The following is a 14,074-nucleotide window of genomic DNA, read 5'->3' on the forward strand; positions in this document are numbered from 1 at the left end:
TAGAAACCTGAAGCCAGGTCTCAACAAAAACTATACCATCACTGTAAATATATAAGTGGGGTGTGGGAAGGTCCTTGAATTCAAAATTCAAGAATTTCACAAGATAGTAAGATCCATATGCACGCGCGATCAATTCACGAAAACAACATCTCGAGAAAATGTGACCTCCTCATTCACGAAAATAACAGCTTATACTGTATAAGCTATTGATACTTGACATGAACTTTTTTTTTCTTTATCTGAAAGCAACACACTTGAGGAGAATTTCACAAAATGTCATAATGGGATGTGTAGGATGTGAAAAAGAGCAATGTTAAAATTCCACAGCTATACTTCAGCTAACATTAATGGGACTAAGCAAAGAGAAGCACAATGAAACAAGGAAACAAAGGAATGACTTGTTTGTGTTATACCGTGTATGGTCTTCCCACAAGAATAACTTCTTTGTGTTATATCGTCTGCACATCATCATGCTATATGAATCTTCTTTGGCTGAATGATGGCGCTCTTGACTGTCGTAGTATGCCACTTGCGCAATTACTAAAGGGGAGCATGTCAGCAACATTTTAACCCCCCTCCCCCCCCCCAAAAAAAAAAAAAAGAGCCAAGATATTTACACAGCGTGACCTTCAATTGCAATAAAATCTTAAAGCAAAATATTCATTCCCTTCAGTTGTGCGTTTGGGTTTGTAATTGAAAAAAAAAGGCAATGTTCTGCCAACAGGAATAGTTTCACTAGAAATAGTTGCTCATCCCACCAATCTAGGATTGACACTCAAGATAACATGATTCCACCAAAAAATATGCCATCCTCAACACAAATGTAGCAAAATGAGTTGTTAAGTTGTGTCAGTTAACTTTGAATCACAACGATTTGATTACCGTGGTACTAATAACTGAAAAGGACCTGGACAGCATTGTGCACCTTAACACAGAGACAATAATTACTGTATACATTTTCTCATCATCGAGTTTATCACTATTTATCATGTATTTTCAATGATCGTGAAGGCTGATTTTGCCTGAAATTATGCACTTTTTGAAATCCTCAAACACATGTGACAAAAGGTACCAAAGTCTCTACCATGTAAAACTTCAACAAAATTCCCTTCCCCCCCCCCCCCCAAAAAAAAAAAAAAAAAAAAAATCATTCAGTTGACATTGGATCGGCTCGTTCAATTGCTGTTGCTGCAGTAAAAAAATAAAAAATAAAAAAAATAAACTTTTGCTCCTGAGACATAAAGTCTTCACTTTGTCTTGAGGGATTTTCATTTTTTTTTCCAAGAATGGAACACCCCACTTCGTGTTGAGCTCAGTGATACCATGGCAATGGTAACAGAAGCAGAGATGACCTGTTCATCTGGATCGCTAAGCATTCATTTGACATTCCCTCTCACTGCTGCCCCCTGAAACAGGATGCTCCCCTGAGTTGCCACGGTGACGAGCCTTGACGGATGCCTTGTGTAACTCTCATACCACAACAAGAGCAGGGCAAACCCATCAGTCATTGTTGCTGAGATGCTTACGCTTCTTGGCGGTGTTCATGTACGGCCGTGACACCCACTCCACTTCAGCCGTGTCGGCCTGGTCTATTGTGCCGAGTCGAATTTCATACACTGTATGGGTAGGTGCAATGATCGAAGGGAGATGATTGGTTAGTCATATGAACAAAGAGTGTGCATTCAACTAGAATGGTTATTTTAGTCTTCATGAGATGAACAGCAAAACTGATGGAAACCTTTGTTTGCACAGGAGCTCTCTTTTGAATACCAGATACTGATATCAAATGGAAAATGAGATGATATCCAATTAACAAATAAAGCATGCTTTCCATTGCCATTATACAGTATATGACAGAGACAAACAGATCATGGCTAATTTAATTGTACCTCACAATATGCACACTGGACAATATTAAGAGATGAACGCTGCACTGCTCAGGGTTTCCCACATAATTTGACATGATGCATGATTGATGGATCCATAACTGAGGTACATGTCACAATATTACACCCCTGGCTCCAAATGCCATTTGAAGTTAGATATGCCAAAAGCTTTTAGATACGTAAACTGGAACAATTATATTAGGTTTCCTACAAATACTACAACTGCAATGTTAGTAATAGTAGTAAAAGAAGTTGCATTAGTGGTTGTATTAACCCTATTCCCACCGGGGGGGGGGGGGGGGGGGGGGGGGGGGGGCATTTTGGCCTCCCTCGACGTTTCGCGTGATTATTCCGCAACGCGTGATGCTCTTGCCGCGACAATTTATTACTTTTTTCTTTCAAGTATCGCGCAACTTTTGAGGCCAAATTTGTCACTCCCGGACATACCGTTTAGAAGCTATGCCCCTTTGAAAAAAATTTGTTGCCCAAAAATTGCTCAAAAACATGATTTTGTGTACAAATCCAATGTAAATTGTGTTTTTGCAATTAATTCATATAAAAATAAATATTTTTACTTTCAATGGCTGATAATGATTTATTTTAACCTGATTCTGCTTTAAAAAGATTCTGCGACAAATTTTGACAAAAAACACAATAAAAACAAAAAGTACAAAACAAGGAAATACATAAGAAATTCAATAAACAATAAACTACATAAGAAATAATTATGCAGCCGAATTTTTGCTTAATATTATTGTTGAGGATATTGAAAAGAATATGTTCACCAAAAATTAGAAGTCTTGGAGATTTATTTTTCTATTTATAGGCAAAAAAGAAAAAAAATGCATAAATTAGCATAAATTAACAAATTTTCGCAAGGATCGCGCGATCCACGTCCGATATCTGAAGGGGGGCCGAAAAGGCCTCCCCCCCGATGGTTTTAAGTCCCTCAAAAAACCCGGTGGGATTAGGGCTAATGATAATGACCAAACAATGTTAATTATATAAACGAGCATAATTCAGAATATTAATAACAATAACAATTTTAGTGAAAATAATATGAATATTAACACCACATGAAATTGCACGCTTTTAAACGCTGTAGAATATAATTTTTACATCATACCCCATGCGCATTTAAAGGCTTAAATTACAACTGATTACACAAAAGGTCAAGTTTAGAAATATGAACTGAATGATTTACAAAGCCATTATTTTGCTTTATGCTCTTGAGCTAGACCATAAATTCATAAAGATCAATTTTTGCCACCTTGTCATAAGGCTCATACCAGCGATGAAGCCAAAAATTAATTATTCTTCCAAGAGAGCTCAGAACACCTATTGTTTATGTTGCTAAATTCCTAAGGGCCAAATGCTGGCTAATCATTAAACCCAGTGGATAATCAATCAGCTATATATATAGACACAGCACATCCTAATGACAACCCATCAGGATGACACAAGCTCATTAGCTGGCCTGTTGCTATGGGTTACAGTACCTTCCAAAGACTTGCATTGGCTACTCTGAAATACTGTAACTGCTGATACTTCCATACTGGGCAAATAACAACCACAAGACAAATGGTGAGTATAATTCCTCCCCTATCCCCTACTAACTGTTCCCATCTTCTGGAATGCACGAGTGGAGGACCTTTTTTTTTTCTCTCCATTTTTTCAAGCCTGTTTTTCCATGATTGATATCAAAACAGTATATTTATCTAAACACAGCGGAATATTTGTGCAGGAATCTCAAAGCAAATTTAGAGAACACAAAGACACTTTCATTTTAAGTAACACAGCTGTCAATTCAAGTCTGTAAACAATTGTTGCACTGCTCATGTGACATAATGCACTTCTCACTTGCTTTGTACATGAAAGATCTACCCTTCTCCCCCTCCCCCCTCAAAAAAAAAAAAAAAAAGGTTGACACTCTTATTTCAAAACATTTTGACATCCTCTGTCTTGTTTTCTGTTTTGCTTTAGTGGTGAAATAGCGACTGTTGTGTCTTGAGCTGAATCATAGGAAAAATGCGCATTTACAGACATTCCAAACATCAAAGGAATTTCTCAGAAATGATATCAAGGTCATGTGATCATGAAACATTATTTCCTGTTCTTGTATTACATGATTAATGTAATTTTACAAGACAACCCTGTTACAACAAATCTTACTTACAACTCTTGCTGGAATAGGAACTTCCCATGGCAACAGCCAATCAGGAAGCTGGATTCTTGTTGTTACCATGACAATTGCCATTTCAGCAAGAGTTGCTATCATAACAACTTTTTATGAAATGGAGCCCTGGGATGTGAGTGCCCACAAATAAAAAGAGCTAAAAAAAACCATGAAGTCTGAATTTATGGAAAACTGAATTTCCATATGATAAAAGAAAGCACAGAGGAATAGTTCTGACAACTTGGTATTCAAGTTGTTGTTTTTTTTTTTCATTGTATGATTGACTGTAATAATTCCCCCTACTCTTAGGATATCTTCTAGAAGCATCAGCACCTTGCTATTGTATGATTAAACAGAGGTAAAGTCAATCTTTCAGCATCACGGAGCACATGCTGGTAGATATGCACAGTCATTACTCGAGACTGTTGTCATGACAAACAACAAAACACTTAGCTACTGAGCAGAAAATCCTCTAGAGATGATGTAACAATAAAACAAACAGATTGTAATTGCATTCTATTTAATCAAGGTTTGACTATTTTCATATGTAACAAACAGACTTTATGACAGTTATCATGTTTGCTGCTGTTTTTCAAACACGTTTTGCAATCTGAACATAAGAAGAGCGTGCGTTTTAGATTGCTCTCCAATTAACTTAGCGTGACAAACATTGTTGTGGATGATAAATAATCTCAGCACACCAGCAGACAAACATGGAGCAAATTGAAGCCACGATGTCAAGTTGGGCACTACATCACTAGTAGCTATCGGGTAACCCAAACAGCAAACATCACCCAGCAACCATGACAATGGGTCTGGAGATTTGGTTACTAGGGACAAAGGACTCTAGGTGGTGCTAGGAAAAGATAACAGAACTCCCACACCAATAAACACGGGGCTACTTACGTTTCATCTCAAATCGTGGGCCCACTTCCGTGAGGTCAACGTTCTTGTGGTCCACCTTTTTGTATGTGTGGTGCCTGTAAAACATGAACAAAAAGTAAAAAAACAAACAAACAAAAAATCACCGTAGCCAAACATCACTGACGTCATACATTCAAGCATTGTGAATAGTTGACTGAATCAAATACTGCTCGCACTTTCTTTGCCATGGTCACACAAGAACAGGTTTGCATTTCAACTAATGAGGGGAAATGAAAAGGGGTAAATTTCATAGATGTGAAACTGACCATAACTGCAACTATGGAAGACACAAACTACTTGAAATGCAGTTTGGTTGTTGCTTTGGTATCTTAATCATTTGCATCCAAATTGTTGTCTCTTTTTAAAATGTTTTCCTCTTTTTCTCCCTAGGTTCTTGATTGTACTATGTATGAACTGTTCCCCCCCCCCCCCCCCCCTCCCTCTCTGCAGAGAACACTTGGGGAAAAAAAAAATAAAATCTAATATAATGCCAGTACCTGGTACAAGATGGGTAAATGATATATACTTGGCAATACATATTGTACTTGGCAAAATATATGATGACTTGGTATGATTAAGTGTGGACAGACTAGTATTATCAGACATTTCCTGCCCGGGGTAATTAGTAACAACTGAAATAAAATTTAATTGAGACAGATGTTACACAAGAAAAATAACAATCCCGACATTTTTCCCTCCAGGAATAAATACTACTCATTCCATGTCTTCTAAACACAAACTTCTTATGATCAAATACACCATGAGTTGGATAGGGGAAAGAAATTACTATGTACAGGACTTAATATATCCTGGCAGAATTTTTTTTCTGAAGGTCTTTCACTGAAAGATGGAGAGAAATTGTATCATCTCAAACATCTCACGCACTTATGAAATACACACAGAAACTATTAGAATGACAATGAGAACATCTCAACTTCGGCTATTTCATACAGAAATATTTGATTTAAAATAACAAGCCAGCCACAGGCAGTCAACAAATGGAGCAGGCTCCCCCAAGACTTACCTGAAGGATATGACATCATCCTCATTGGCAAATGTGATGACCCTCTTGCTGTCCTCCTTGGGAACTGGGAATAGATACTTCAGAATGTTTTGCACCTTTCAAAAAGATAGGGAAAAAAAACACCTTAAGATAAATTTTTCCTGTGCTGTTTGGATGATCGCATGGTGATGTTGATGAGAAAGAGAAGTTTGTGGTAATACCACGTGTATGCAGTCCTCAAAGGCACTTTTTACCATTTGCAGATGAAACAAAAACCCCACTTCAGTGCTTCAAAGTAGTTGTGAAATGTGAGTTAGGGATAGAAACAACCAATGTATAAATGTTGATCAGTACAGTCAATGTTAAGTATTGTTGAATACACAATAAGTGAACAATAATTCTATCAAAATTCTTTCTAGAATAAACAGTCTACAGTGATGGTTAATTGAGAAAAATAGTGATATATTCTTATATTTTAGGCTTTATTGTAAAATTTATATGGTAAGATATTTTGTGATACAACTGACCTACACATATGCAGGGGCAAATCCAAGGATTCCATAAAGGGGGGGGGGGGGGGCACCCCGTGTGCTCCCCTCTGGATCCACCACTGCATATGCATCGAATGTAGTAACTCAGACATTTCCTTAACAGTGGCCTTAAAAGCATTGACAGTGACAGTAGTAACCTTACAACTCTCCCGGTCTCCTATTCTCCCATCTCCCTTGGTGCAATCGCATCTTCCAGCTCAGAGCTGCCCTTCGACTCTCATCATCTGCCTTCCTTACACGCTCTCTATACTGTATAGGAGGATATTTTCGCACGACTAATTTTCACGCTTGGCCGGGTAAGAAGAGTTTCGCGAGTTTTTAATTCCGCGAAATCAAGACATCATGCACAGGAACTTATGGCAAGCAAAATATTTGTGTGCTTTTATTTTCACACTAGTTTCTGGTTGCGCGAAATGCGCGAAAATTTCCACTTTTACAGTATGGCTTCCCTTCTTCCCCCTCCACTGTCTCGGGTCTCCTTCCTCAAAACAACAGTCCTTTCAAAGATCTTTTTCTCTCTACATGAAATTCTGAGAACAGAGACTCACCCTTTCACCTAATCTGGACTTAAAATTGTGGAAGATCAGATGAGGGTATGCCTCGGACATCGTTCCTATCTTGGGAATGTCATGCCGGAGGATTGGGTTGAAGAGGGTGAAGTAGGCGGTGGGTCCGTAAGGAAGATGGCATATTTGTAATGCATCTGAAAACAAAGAGAGATAAATATGGCATAGATAATCGATAACATAAATACATAAGTTAATGAAATACTTAATGAGCAAAAATATGAAGAACACATTGTTAGATTTTTTTTAGAAATTTGATCGATCAAATACATAACAAAAAAAATTGTAGAAAGATTTACATGGTTGTGATTACAGAGATGAAATGGACAGAAATGCTTGAATAGATGTCTCACTGAAAAGATGATTGGTATTAAATTACCCAATTGAATAAAACAAACCAAAAAAAAAAATGGTGAAGACAGAGTGGAGTCTTTCCTGTTTATGTGATACATGATTACATCATAATCAGTTCACATGGCACACTTTCTCTCTTGGCAGAGAATTCATGTACATGCACTGACTGATGTTTCTGGCACACTTTCTCTCTTGGCAGAGAATTCATGTACATGCACTGACTGATGTTTCAAAGTTCTGACATCATCACAGGAATGTGCAACATAGCCAGCTCGGTGACAAATATATTATCTTTTAAATCATCTCTAGAACTGCATTAGCTGTGGAGATACACTGTCCATACTCCATTGATTATTCAATCCTTGTCTATGACATGAATCCCTCTCTCCATTGGAACAGGAAATAAGGTTAGTCACATGTTGAGTCCAACATATACTTTGAAAAGGTGAAGCCTAGTTTAATACAGATTTTCAACGAAATTTTCCCAAATTTCTCAGAAAATACATTTATGGGCCACAAGTATTTTGTATGTATGTGTGTGTGTTTGAATCACAATAAAATATTTTGCATACTTGTGTAGCAAACAACTCTCTGTGAGTCTCTCGAAGATGTATCTTGCATTCAAAAAATAAAGTTTGGACTTTTATGTGATGACACTTAGTTTGTACAGTTTGTATGTCATTTCTGAAAAATCAATGTCACTATTTCATTTCTCGTATCAATCTGTAGCTTTGGCAAAATAAAAAAGAATAACAAGTTGTTTTCTTCAAACTTGGACTGTTTGCTAATGCCAAATTCTAAAAAAAAAAAAAAAAAAAAAAAAAAGCAAGAAGAATAATGTGGCAGTGAGAACAGATCCTATACCTGGCACTCCTCTGTGTTCATGTACCATAATGAGGTCTGTCACTTCGTTGGCTCTGCAGGCTTGCACCAGCTGCGAGATCTCATAGTTACCACGATTCAATCTCTGAGCGTTGGGAAAGATCAGCTTCAGTTCCTAATGAGTGTAAAGAAAACAGAGAGAAAAACTTTTTTATCATGTAGCAAGTGAATCAGTGCTTTAAGCAAACAAACAAACAAACAAAACAAAATAAAATCATAAAATACAGAACAAAATGTGGTAAAAAAAAAAGAACCACTATTTCTTCTGAACCGTAATATTACAAAAAGTACAGAACTATGATATAATAGACATAGGGATATCCTCAATGACAAGTAAAAGCTTTTGGGCATGAGGTGTAACAGGATGGACAAAACATACTAACGTCTTGTAATATACTGCTCTCCAAAATGCAGCATTATTGGATACACAGCTGAATTACACTTGTCATACCTTACACATAAAAATATACAAACCTGTAATGTCATAAGATTATGACAAAAATATTCTATGTGCAATTTTGCTTCAGTTACATTGTCTTTGCAATAAAGATTAATACATGAGACAAATGGTATGATGTACAGCCTGCATAAGTGTGTCAACATGAAAATGTGTGAATATGAAACAACGGCATGACAACAATTGAGGTAGAGAGAGAGGTATAGAGAGAGAGAGAGAGAGAGGGAGAGAGAAGAAGAGGATAACATTCATGAAGAGGAAGTACAATCTATGCTGCCTGCATTTAAAATAATTGTTAATAATAATGATGATAGCCAGTTTTTATACAGCGCATTTCACATTTGTTAAAGTATCTCAATGCACTTTACAGACTATTGTTACCCCAGTCACTGGATACATTATTTCCTACCAGCACTAACAGTGCTCACTCTCCACTCCCTGGGGAGCATTCCACTCAGTCGCAGCCATTTTACAGGCGCGCACATGCTGATCAGCTAACATAAGCTTTCTCATCCTACTGGGTACCCATTTATACTCCTGGGTGGAGAGCAGCAATGTGGACAAAGTGCCTTACTGAAGGGCAAACGTGTTGGGCTTGGCATGGGCTCGAACCCATGAACCGTACCATGCCCATGTCATTCAGAGACGAGTGCTCTTGTCCACTCAGCCACGACACCTCTACACTAACTTCAACCTCTGCTAATACCAAGATTTTATTGCTTCTTTTACCTTGGCAAACTGCTTGAGCTTTGAGCTTGGATCTCTGGATGTCGTCAGCATAATCTTTGGATCCTGCACACCCGCCCATCTGTACTCATCATCAATATGGTTCAGTTCTGGAAATGAAAACATTCACATGATAAACACATTTAAAGAAATGGAGAAATTACTACTAAAACCTTCAGATATTTGGACCATTTTAACACTACCAAAGAGGCCTGTGGTGGTAATCTCTGTCGGCAAAGAGCTACATGAATGGCCCTCATCATTACAGCACATAACATTAACAATGATCTAATATGATTCATCAATAACTATATCACCTATGAATAGGGCACCTTTCACTTCTTTACACAGAGTACTGGATTTGGGAGTGTAAGATTTATTCCCCGAGTCTTCATGCAGAAGGAAAATACTGACCATGCAAAACCACCAACATGCATTTCTTATAAAGACTAACAAACAAACAAACAAACAAAAACGGAAGAGGACTCAAAGAATGTACGGTACCTGGTAGTCACTCTTTTAGTGAGTTACATGAAAATAATACTGAGCCTCAGAAGATAGCTAATCAAGATGACAAACAGCGTCAATTTCACTAGTAATTATTAGGAGCACAGATCAATCTGACTTCACTTTCTACAAGGTTTGAATAGCCTTTGAGTAGAGAGAATCATTTTTTTTTTATTTCTTTTATTGTATATAACTTTCAACCCAAAGTACATCCCTGTGTGATTTGCTTTTGAGGACAAAATGACAGCTCCAAATGACTAGATACTCACACTGTTGGAGGAATACGTTTCTTCCAAAATGTGTCAGCATAAGACTATTCCTCCACACAGTACAGCATAATAACTATCACTTCTTTGATCACTGTCAATTAGTGCACACTGATTTACCTTCGCCTCCCTCATCATCAAAGGCTAGTGTCTTCTGCAGAGTGAGGGCATCTTTCTGCAGCTCTGTTGGGATTCTCTTGTTTTCTGTGATAGGCAAAAGAGAACATATGTTTCAAGCACATAAAATGGTTCAAAATTTATAATCATACCAGTCGCTCGTCTTTTAGTGGATTAAGATTTACACACTGCTTCACTTTCAGCTACAGAAATTTTCACATCACTCAGACTGAAAGCAAAAATGATATGTGATGGAGACCCTACTTCATTACAGGATTACCATCACAGGCAAAGTTACCTTTAACAAATCATTATTTTTTCTTTCAGTTTTGCAATGGCCCAATTTGGGTATTAGACATATATTTGGCTTTGTTGTCGTCATTGACCTTCAGGAGTATGTTACACCTTCAATGGTGTAATCAAAGTATGAATCTGAAACTCTAAAGGTAACTTTTCCCCCCAATCTCAGAAATATTATTTGAGATCTGATTTGAAAAATAAAAACAAAAAAGGAAAATGCATTTTCAATCAATTTTAATATGCAGAGCATTCAAGCAGCCTATCACCCCTCCTACTGGTAGCCTACCATCAAGAGCCTCTTTCAGCTTTCTCTTTCGCTCCCTGATGATACGTTCCTGCTCTTCCAGAGATTTCCTGTAGAGGTACTCTCTCCTCTGCCGAGCCTGTCTCCTCAACTGATCAGGGGAGAAAAACACAAAATGCAATGGGCATTACATTATTTCACATGCATTTCTTTCCAATAATATTCAATGAATTCTCTTGACTTTTCAGCAATTTGCAATAATTCTTAATACAAGTTGCCAACAGTACTGAGAGAGATACATGGTTTATACACCTTGAGATACCTGTGAGATATCATTACCTCCTTTACATTTTTGACACATTGCACTAGGATAGATTTTATACTGTCTCTAGACAGTCAAGCACACACAGATTTGCCAAGCCATAATCAAAGGAAAACACTGACTGATGTAATCATAAAGAAGCAGCCGGGATTTTACCGCTTTCTCAAATGAGAACATGTTAGCAAGTATGTAGAAGAAGACATATGTTTTGCTCTGATTTTGACCTAAATAACCAGCTCAGTGAAGTTTGTCCTTCACAGAAATAACCACTCCTGCCATTAGAAATAAATTTTACTACCTACCACAATCACTGACAACAGAATCTCAATACAAATGCAGTTTCATACTCCCTATAAAGCAAGCCGCCCATGATTCGATCATAACGGCATCCAAAATTCAACCGCCTGCTACATGTTAAACCTATACGTTTGCGTGTGGTCAAATTTTGGCATGGGAGGTCTAACTTTGGCACTTTTGCTTTAGCATATTCAAAGTAAATTATCTCATGACATTGTGCTGCATGCATGCACTCCTGAGTCTAAGGATTAAGGTTAAGCTTGTTGGAGGGATTGATGATGATGATGTGGCATAAGTTGACAACGTAAAGACTTAAGAGTCAGAGACTATTAAAGAGTACGAACATGACCATGACAAAAGGCATTGTGAATTCTGCCCCTGGTGCTGCAAACGGCAAATATCAGACCCCTAACTAATATTAGCAGCAGCATTCCCCCTGTTCTTTCCCAGCAATAGCACGTGGGAGCTCGAGCATGCAGTCCCTGACCGCACCACCAGCGACCCCAACCCGTACCGAGTCGGCTGTTTCTGCACTTGTCAATGTAATGACGCACCCCACTACCCCCGGACATGGGTGCGTCATGGTCATTTTTTGACTGACCACACAGGGTTTTTGACGCACACCACAGTCACTTCTTTGATGGACAAAACCCTGAAAGTGACGCACACCTCGGTCACTTTTTTGATGGACATCCTGGGTACATTTGACGCACCCCCGTAAATACTGAAACAATTTTTGCATACGTTTTATTCAAGCAATTTCATTTTCTTTTGGTTCGTAAACATAATTTGTAAAAGTTTTGGCAAGTTTCCCTTACCCTGGCCCTGTAAGCACCGTCCCGTCATTCACCGTACATCACTCTGCTGCTACGATATTCCGTATGTATTCTGTGCATGCAATCCATACATGACTTGTGTGCAGATGCGCTGTATGTGCGCGGCCATTGCTAGTCCGGTTGAATGCAACACATGGACGATGTAGTTTACGCTGCTCACTTGCAAATTGCACAGCGTTAGCGAGTCACGCACCACACTCGACTTACCTGCTACACCGACTGCGCTGCGCTGCAGGTACACACCACGCAACGGCATTCCTGTGAGCAGAAAATGGCATGCAGCAGGCAGTTTCTTCTGCTGCCGCTTCTTTTACTGTCAAAAATTCGCATTTGTCACCACAGAACATTATTTAGACGCACATTGTATTGGAATATAAACGAACTTTCTTCGATAGCAATGAGTGTTGGTGTTGCATCGCAATATGCAATAGCAAATAGGCACTAGGGCTGCAAGTAAGTGTTCGACATTAGTACTAAGGTTGAAATCGTTACATCGCTAAACAGTCCGTCTGGTTTGAGATTGAGTATGCATGATTTCATAGGTTTGTTGGAGGGAAAATGTGAGGAGAAAGGGTGGCTTTTGAATTATTTGCTTGCCAGATTCAGGCAAGCATTTTTTCCTCTTATTCCAAAACGCTTCCCGACTTTGATTTTCACTTGCTGCGGGAAAGCGCTCACTCGCAGTACGTGTGTATATACTGGTAGCGTGCAAAAATGCGTGCAGTTTTCCATAGCCAAGTGACGTACCATGACGCGCGACGCACCCCTCAGTTCAGAATAATGCATGTTATTTTCCATAACCAAGTGACGTACCATGACGCACCCCTCGGTCAAAAATTTGACCGACAATGATGGGATTTTGACGGACCCCATGGTCAAAAATTTGACGGACATAGCTGGTAAAATGACGCACACCTGGGTCACAAATTTGACGGACCAAACGAGGAAATGACGCACCCATGTCCGGGGGTAGTGGGGCGAGTCATTACATTGACAAGTGCATTAGTGTTACTACAATACAACTAGTTACAGCGCCCCACGCCGGGGCCTAGCGGTGGGTCCCATGTTTTAAAATTACACATGACATAGACCTATCATACAACTAATTTACAAGTTAACATCGAACATTCTGAGAAATTCCACTGAGCTGACGTGACTTCCAGAAAACGTAAATTAGAAATCTTAATAAGATTAGAGTCATAGAGGATAAACTTTATACATCTTGTAGTTTACTTGTAGTCATGGTAGTCAGCCTAGGTAGTGCCTGGTGGAAGCTTGTGTGCATGTCATGTCACATGCACATACGGATACCCGCACACAAACGACGCAAACACACTCGCTCTCTCTCGTCCCTCTCGTTCTCCTACCAACATAGATTAACATGCATGGTGATAGGGATAGGAGACACTCGTGCTGCAGCGCAGCTCCAACCGGCCTCAACATCAACATGCACATAATTCAGCATTAATCATGTTGAAAGAGGAACTTGGAGACATCAGTTAATCAATTCTCACCATTTCCGAAAAATTGTCCTGAAGTATGTAAGTGATGGCAGATTATAAGCACAAAAAAACAATACGACAAAAACAAATACGACTTCGCTTCCTACATGAGTTTACTTGCCGCACATGGACCCACAGAACTCTTAAGAGTTCTGTGC

General features: G+C 38.7%; 1 protein-coding gene across 1 annotated transcript; it reads right to left on the reverse strand.

Moving 5' to 3' along the window:
* Positions 1-1,175: 1,175 nt before the first annotated feature.
* On the reverse strand, positions 1,176-14,022 carry LOC140241796 (U3 small nucleolar ribonucleoprotein protein IMP4-like). Its single transcript, XM_072321550.1, has 9 exons — positions 13,929-14,022; positions 11,002-11,110; positions 10,419-10,502; positions 9,529-9,635; positions 8,325-8,457; positions 7,089-7,243; positions 6,011-6,105; positions 4,969-5,042; positions 1,176-1,616 (listed from the first exon to the last, which is right to left on the reverse strand). The coding sequence occupies exons 1-9, from the start codon at positions 13,929-13,931 to the stop codon at positions 1,501-1,503; spliced, it is 876 nt and encodes a 291-aa protein (XP_072177651.1). The 5' UTR covers positions 13,932-14,022; the 3' UTR covers positions 1,176-1,500.
* Between the last annotated feature and the right edge of the window lie 52 nt (positions 14,023-14,074).

The sequence above is a fragment of the Diadema setosum genome, chromosome 2 (assembly GCF_964275005.1).
Source record: "Diadema setosum chromosome 2, eeDiaSeto1, whole genome shotgun sequence".
In the NCBI taxonomy this organism is placed as follows: Eukaryota; Metazoa; Echinodermata; class Echinoidea; order Diadematoida; family Diadematidae; genus Diadema; species Diadema setosum.